This window comes from Amyelois transitella, chromosome 22 (assembly GCF_032362555.1).
Source record: "Amyelois transitella isolate CPQ chromosome 22, ilAmyTran1.1, whole genome shotgun sequence".
Classification (NCBI taxonomy): domain Eukaryota; kingdom Metazoa; phylum Arthropoda; class Insecta; order Lepidoptera; family Pyralidae; genus Amyelois; species Amyelois transitella.
The window spans coordinates 6,486,903-6,495,532 of record NC_083525.1 but is presented as its reverse complement, the minus strand read 5'-3'; the positions used below and the strand labels follow the sequence as shown (position 1 = coordinate 6,495,532).

At 34.8% G+C, this 8,630-nt stretch overlaps 1 protein-coding gene across 1 annotated transcript in view; it reads right to left on the bottom strand.

Annotated features, from left to right (window-relative positions):
* Window positions 1–1,290: 1,290 nt before the first annotated feature.
* LOC106129923 (ras-like protein family member 10B) overlaps window positions 1,291–8,630 on the bottom strand; it is a 47,626-nt gene continuing 40,286 nt past the window's right edge. The window contains exons 3-4 of the mRNA XM_060950773.1: window positions 8,009–8,154; window positions 1,291–1,917 (exon numbers count right to left, since the gene is read on the bottom strand). Of these exons, the coding sequence (XP_060806756.1) occupies window positions 1,291–1,917; window positions 8,009–8,154 (773 nt within the window). The remainder of the gene's footprint in view (window positions 1,918–8,008; window positions 8,155–8,630) is intronic.

Below are 8,630 nucleotides of genomic sequence, written 5' to 3'. Positions count from 1 at the left end.
CCTAACCATATGCAGAATAATGAAAAAAAAATTAACGATATAAAGTCATTTTCTTATGAAATTTGGAAAATCTCTGGTTATTTATATATTTAACAATTAAATAGATATTCGAGAACTATCGTGTATGAGACAACAAGTTGGTAATTTCGTAGAAAAGTGTAAAAGTACCCTGGAAATTAATTTATGTATCATTCAAAATTGTTAAAGCTTACAAACATTTTCATGTAAATTGATGAAGAGTTAAATAGTAATTAAAATAAAGTCTCCCTTATTCACCTTATAATATTATTAAGCTTCAATTTCTTCTTTTAAACTACGCAACGAAATTTGACGCAGCAGAAAATTTTAATATATTATAATTTTTTACCAAAGTTGATTCACAGAATTAGGGGCACAGAATGAAGGGCCTGTCACTACTTTTTATTACTTGAAACAATATTAATTCGATAAAAATACAACATCTTTAAAATAAATAACAGTTTGTTAATATCACATTAACCTTTTTCAAATGTGAATGTGATGACAAAAATAAACATGGAAATTGAATTATGTTAATAATGGGACGCCTTGCAAAATATTATCTAATGGAAGTCGACATTTCCATGTCACATTAGCTGGCAAAATTACCAGAATGCCAGGCGCTGTTTAGGACTAAATTGGTCTAATTCTACTCGCATTACGCTCGAGAGCTGTTTCATGAGGTCACTCATGTTATATGTATCTGCCGCATAAAAGATACTTTGTGTACAGAGTAAATTTACATTTATTAACATCCTTTTAGGTTTATACGCTTGGTTTTATGTTTTTTTTAAACCAAGTTTAATAACAAAAATCTTTACATTTTCTTTTCTTATCTGAAATCTTTTCAATTTCCAAGTTTAAAAAAATATAAAACTAAAATTTGTCATATATCATATCTCGAATACTGAGTAATAATAAAAAATATATACATAACATGGTATGGGATTAGAGGAAAACTTATAGAAAATGTAACAAGTTCTTAAATTATCAGCGAAAACTGTTCACTTGAGAAAGATTGAGAATGAAGTATGTAGACAGTTTAATATTATTGTATCTAGTAAAAATCATATATTTTACGGTGTAACGGAGACAAAAGTGTTAAAAAAGGAGGTACACATACATATGTATTTCCTCTAGATATGATCAAGTTTTACTATCATTTTGTTTTATCTCATAAGGATAACGAAGTGAGCAACTTTTTCATTCCCCATACACATTTACGAACTACTTATCCAACAATCGACAATAAAACTATCCTGTAACTCAGTGCTAAGCTATCACGCACCGCGTGTCGTGAGATCCACTCCCTCCACCCGCCGACGAGTCCGGGGGGGGTTCGGCCGACCTCCCACCCCCACTCCACTCCAACGCATCAATCATCTCCATTAGCTCCTTAAAAACAGCAATCACTCTCCAATTATACTTGGCCGAGCATTCCACGTACCCGCACTTCCAATGTTTACGGACTAAGTTAACTATATTCCTCCTTTTCTCTCTCGAGTCGCCGCAAGCGCTTTCAGCTATAGCCAACTGCTGCAGACCGCTTGCCGCTGATGGAGTATTACTACAGAGTAAGTCCTGTTTATTGCCTACGACCAGAACTGGGACGTTGCGCATGTCCCTGCTCTCCACCATTTGATCCCGAAGCGACCGTATGTACTGGAAAGTCTCGACATTCGACAGATCAAAGACCAATATATATGCAGTAGCATTCCTGAGTCCGTAGAATCTGTAATGCGCCCATTCGTAGTAGGAGTTTATGGGGAAGTAGGGGATGACTGGCACATCTGTGATTTTGACTTCGTACAGATGCTCGTTGATGATCACCGAGGGGTAAAATGTGTGCTTTCTGTCCGTCGGCACGTACTCTTCGGAGAAGTCGCTCCATACGAATTGCTGGAACAAAGAAAAGATTTAGGTAAATTTTAGATTAGTTAAAGTTTCTTATGTTTATTGTAAGACCTTGGACGTGGCATGGTAGCTTGCACTAGAGGAAGATGCTTATACTGGTCGCCTTTAGCAACATGTATGAGAAAGATGTGGAGTGGATCTTCTCGTGCTGGGCTATTCCAAAGTGCGGCACCAATTATTTTCTTTTATATACTTAGTTATTAAGCCTGGGCAACATTAAAGTAGAGCACCTGATGTAGAAGCTGAAAAACTGTTTCCACGCGCACGAGGTCGCGAGCACCAGCTAGTCGTACCTAAAATTGTATTTGTTCTATTCCTATTCATTCAACTCAGGTTCACTCACGCTCTCGAGCCGTAACTTAGTTAATGGAAACCCAAGTTGAGGTTCGCTTAATCAAGATTGTAATGAATCCAACACATAAAGGAGCGACCACACTCTGTTTGTTTTTGTCCAAAGATAATTATTTACACGCATGTTGTGTTTTTATCCCGGGGTAGACATAGCAAGTGCGAACATATAAGGCCACGTTTAGCTAATAGTTAATTATTTATATAAATAATTACAATTGAATATTTCAAGTTTTATATACCAAACACAGTAATTTTTAGTTCATAAAATTATGTAAACATACTAAAACAATAACTATTTAAAATTAATATAAATAAAAAAATTATTAACAAATTGTACAGTCGCTCCATCCTGTGGAATTATAGTTTCTTAAAAATTGTAATAAATATTTAAATTGAACTGAATTTGATTTACAAATTTCACATTTTTAAAATATCCTTTTATAAAAAACATACTTTAAGAATACACATCAAGCAATGTAGTCTTTCAGTCTTTTCCAGACTTCTGTCTACTCCGTAATATCTATTTGTTTGTAAGAATATACACATTTTAAGAGCATTTTCTGATTTCCTGAACTAATGATCTTATTTCACCTCCATCTACGTTTTTAAACAGTAGCGTAACTTCATTAATGGTAATACAAAGTTTGGGTCCATAATTCAAGCCGGTTTCTAATACGAGTTAATATACAATTCCAAAGCCCAACCCATTCTGATTTAACATTAAATCGATCATCGATCTGCTATCAATCTCTGTCAAATAAATTATGTTTATCCTCAGTATTAATAAATGAATAATGTATTAAAAAATATTTGAATATTTTTCAGCCTACGTTCTGACAATAGAATAGAACAGATTTATTTTCAAAATTGGATACAAAGTATCACTTATTGACGTCACATCATTTAAATCTAATTATAACTACTACCGTTTCCAAAGCGCATGTGTAGAAGAAGCGGCGGAACAGACTACACTGCAGCATTTTCACCGGACTTTAGTTGCTACCATAATAATTCCATGAACTGCGACAAATAGACCAATCCACATATCAGAAACAGTATGTAGATATGTATGTATATCGACCAATCATGAGAGTCGGCTCTTGCACGCGCCATCCGCTCATCGTTCGCTTAAATCAATAAAAAATAAATTAAAATTTTAGTCACGTCTAAATCCCTTATGGAGTAGACAGAGCCAACAGTTTTGTAAATACTGATAGGCAACGTTCAGCTGTTTCGCTTAATGCTAAAATTGAGATCCCTTGAGATTGAGATTGTCCTACTTTGCTGGAAATCACAGGTGAATGTGCGAATTGCACACTATAATAGTCTGTAAATAAATTCCATGAATTTCTACACAAGTCGAAATACATAACTGAAATATTAATTGCACAAATATGTAACAATTAAAGTTTGATTGGCAATTATCCCAAATCGGAGCCCCGATCTTAAACTAATTCAACTAAGTACTTACAAGTGGCGCGGTTAATCAGCCAAGTAATTTAGTAATTAACGGGGCCAAATTTAATTATATTTAACAGATTTTATAAGTAACTAGTCGAATTAGAAGCATGTAGCAATTTTGGCCTCCTTAATATTGTTTTTTGTCCTAATTTTTGGAATTCAGGAAAGTACTCTCATGCATTTTCTTAGGAACAAAGGTAAGAAATTTCATCTATTTACAGCCAGTAATATTTTTATCAAATATAAAAAAAGAAGTTTTTCGATTCGACCGTATATTTTTTTTTACCTGTACACTAAAGATATTTGTGTTTTATAATTTACACAACAGTATTAAACTATTGTGTAAATTAATTTATTCACCTGGAAATGCCAGATAATATCAGAAACAAACATTGATTTATGTAAGCGACTATCATAACAGTAATTAATCCAAGACATAAATTAGTTCAATTTGGGGTGATGTGATTAATTGGAGCGCATACTGAATTTGTCTCTCTAGTTTCATAATGTTAATGTTTAATAGGGAATCCTGTTTGAACAACTTTTGTTAAGACGTCTTTTCTATAATTCGATTGATTTAGCTGGTCTATAATGGTACTAGGTACATCAGGTGTACCAGATCTTCGATTTTTATACGCTTACAAATAATGCTTATCAGGTTAAACAATTTTTGTTAAGATGTTGTAAGAGTTGTTATGGGTCAATATCAGTTGTTCCAGATTCTAAAATAAATTATATCCTAAACAAAAAAAGACGTCAACCAATGTTGTGAAACCCAAAGATATGACAATTATTAAGTGATGTTCGAGATGTCCCATAATATTGAATTAAAAAAAAAGTAGGTACATTATGGATGTTCGCTATAAGTGCCGTGTGGTTCCTGGCACCAATAGAAAAAAGAATAGAACCACTTCATCTCTTTTCCATGGTTGCCGTAAACTGCGACTAAGGGATAGGCTTATAAACTTGGCATTCTTCTTTAAAGTGATGGGTTAGCAACCTGTCACTGTTTTAAGTCTCAATTCTATCATTAAGCAGGCGGCTGAGCGTGGTCTATTTCCCTTTTCAAGACTGTTGGCTCCGTCTACCCCGCAAGGGAAATAGACGTGATTATATGTATGCAGAGATCGTGGCAAGTGGAAAGAGATAGTCTCTGCCTACCCCTCCGGGAAAGGGGCGTGATTTTATGTATGTATAATTATGTATGTATGTATGCCGCAAATCCCGGTATAAGTGAATGTATAGTAATTGCATAGTGTTCCCAGAGAAACTGAGGTTTACCGCGTGAATCCTATGAATATTTTAGTGGTCCTCGGTGTATTATGAAATTTACGGTGGGCACCGCGCTATATACTATGTTATTGTGTTGTGCGATGCTTATTTATAGTTAAGTCAATTTATCTTACACATCCTGGTTTGTTTGACGTAGTTTGCTGTTAAATTATCTGGAGGAAATCTGTAGAATTAAAAAATAAATATATATAGAGCTATTAATAAAAAATAAATATACATAAAGATTATATATAACTGAAAAAGATTTAGGACCAAAATAAATATTCCATTCTGGACCAGTTCCAACTTGGTCCCATCACGTAAAAAAATTAAGATAATCTTCGCTTATAAGGTTAGTTAAAAAGATGTTTATGTATTCGTAAAATATCTGAGCTTTACCTTAAAAAAAGGGTTGAAATTATTTTGATTAAAAATATGACACAATTAATTGTTCTGTTCTAAGGCATCTAATGAAAGTAATGAACTTAATTAAGTATAAGAACTTGAAGTTAATAACAGAAGCCTTTGTGCTGGGAATGACTTGAGGCGGTCTTTATTTAGACAGAATAAATGACGAAGTCGAGTTGTGAAGATTTCATCAACACTTCATTACGAAGTTTGGTCAATTCTAAAACGTAAAAATATAATAGGTTTATCTGCAATCTTTTTATACACATACACTAGCTGTGCCCGCGACTTCGTCCGCGTGGAATAGTTATTTTGGACATCTTTGAAACCCTGAAGGATGAATAATTTTTTTCGTTTTTTTTCACATATTTCCATTTTTTCTTTGCTTCTTATAGTTGCAGCGTGATGTAAGGCTTCTGGCTATACCTAAAGCCTTCCTCGATAAATGGCCTATTCAACACAAAAATATTTTTTGATTCAAACCAGTAGTTCTTGAGATTAGCGCGTTCAAACAAACAAACTCTTCAGCTTTATAATATTAGTGTAGATTAGACTACGAATCTTTCCCAGAGGGGTAGGCAGAGATTTCATCTTTCTATTCGCATTCGAAAATGTCTTTATGCAAGGTCTTCGGTTTCGGATAGTCTTGACCTGACCTTTTGCCTGAACGTATTTGCAATGAATGACTGCGTGATCTATGATTTAGGGTTAAAACCTGTCTTACCCAAACCAAAATCCTTAGTCAGGTCAGGATGCAACCGGGACTCTCGCCAGGTCACCTATGGCTGTGATGGTACCTGACTTATTGACTTCTTCGTCATGATCATCGACCGAAGAAGTCGATATGTCAGGTCATCGGGAATTGATTCGCTTCTGATTCCTGTTAAGGGTGATTTGACCAAATTGGAACGTGATCCAAGTTAAGTCTGCCCTTTCAATAATTCTTCATCTTTACATTTTGGCATTTCACGTCTTGTTCATGGAGGGGTAGGCATAGACTACATATTTTCATTTGTACTCTCTCCATATTCATCAATAGTAATATTTTTCGTACAGTACAGGTATATTAGTTTATTTTTCTATAAAAGAATTCTCTTTTATTCGCCCAGCCATTAATGTAATGTCCGCTCGCTTTTGTCTAAAATTATCCTTGTTCAGTGTGTATCCGTACGAGAAATTCCATTAGTCTAATATATAGAGTTTCATATCTAACGATATAGGTAGCATTCATGCGAATAACCCTTCCAATTAGGGAGGGTAATATTCAGCAAATTATAATTACCTTCGTTATGAGAATGGTCATTTGTATGTATTAAATATAATGGACTCACAAATGAAGAAGAATTTTGTACAATTATTCAGGATAATATATACATATTCACGTCTCAATTCTTTACGGGGAAGATAGAGCTAACAGTCTCACAAAGACTGAAAGGCCACGTTCATATGCATGGCTTATTGATAGAATTGAGTTTCATATAGTGACAGTTTTTTTTAAGTTATCGCGTTACAAGCATACCTAGGTAATTACATACAGAAAAGTGTATTTCCGTCCTAAGTTGATTGGTAAAAAAAAATATATTATTAATTGTTGTTAAAAAAAGCTTTTACTTTTTTTATAAGCAGTCATTTATCACCAGTCCATTAAAATAATAGGTAGCTGTATTTATAAAATAGCCTCAAAAAGCTGGTGAACTTTAATGTGTAAAACGTGTTTGAACGCAGAAATTGATTCAAACACTTCATTCATTTAGACCAATCTATAGTGAATCAGAAAAAGTCATTTTCACATTGCACCAATGTGGATCTTTGCTTTAATCTCTACTACGAAATTATGACAGCATATTCTGTGGTTGGATTCTTACCTCTGAATCAAATATCCCTGATTCAATCAAACAGACTATCAAATAAATGTTAATTTCTATGACATTCCTATGAGTAGAGAGTCGGAGTGTCATCGGTCGTATTGGTACAATGGGCGGACGCCCTTACAACGACTGGGAATTTAATTTACCCTCCTTTTATGTGCGATGAAAGAATTAAACCCATTACCACGATAACTGCTTCAAAGGGGCGTTAATCTATAAATTTTAAGCTGCTAAACGGTTTAATCTCGCGTTATTAATTCTGCTTTTAATTATTTCATAAATAGTTGATGCTTTGAATTTGGGTTATAATTTTCGTATTGATCCAAATGGTATCTGGAAGTTTCTATCTCCTTTTCCTCCAGACCTTAGTCTCCGTTACATCATTATCTCTACCGAGGGCATCCCATTTTAGGCCTTTGATCATGATCCAGGATAAGGTGAGTCGAGAACCACTCAATATCCGCGAGTGATAAAAGGTCACTAAAGCTTCAATTCCTAAGACCTAAAACATCTAGAGTCTTGCCTAGCATTTAAAGTATGATCAACTCTACATGCTATACTATAAGTTCGTACAGTTATTTACGTATGTTGATGTCTTATCTTTCCTCTTCCCCTAACTTTATAGTTAACCAACATGATAGAAAGAGAGATACTATTGACCTGACCTCTCGCCACGGAGTCTCCAGAATTTTATCAATAAATGAAGGTTACCTTACCTGGATAATACTGGTCTTCCCGACAGCCGGTGCTCCAAGAAGCACGACCTTGATGAGGTCCAGGCTATCCGGACTGGGTTCCACGCTAGGCGCTCCCCCAACTGTCATGGTGGCTCCACCGCGCTCCAAATAGTCCAGATCCAGTTCTGAAAATAAAACAAATATTAATGTTTACAAAAAATTTCCTTTGAAAATATAGCGTAACGTTTATATTATACGATCTTTTCGTTCAGGAACAAAGGGAAATGAATTAATATACATACATTCATACATATGGTCACGTCTATATCCCTTGCGGGGTAGACAGAGCCAACAGTCTTGAAAAGACTGAATGGCCACGTTCAGCTATTTGGCTTAATGATAGAATTGAGATTCAAATAGTGACAGGTTGCTAGCCCATCGCCTAAAAGAGGAATCCCAAGTTTATATATAGCCTATGCCTTAGTCGCCTTTTACGACATCCATGGAAAAGAGATGGAGTGGTCCTATTCTTTTTTGTAATGGTGCCGGGAACCACACGGCATAATTAATATACATACCTATATATAATCGTATAAAAGCAGGTTGACTAAGAAAATATACAAAGGAAGTGTGAATAGGACTATTGGTGGAAAGGCCTAGA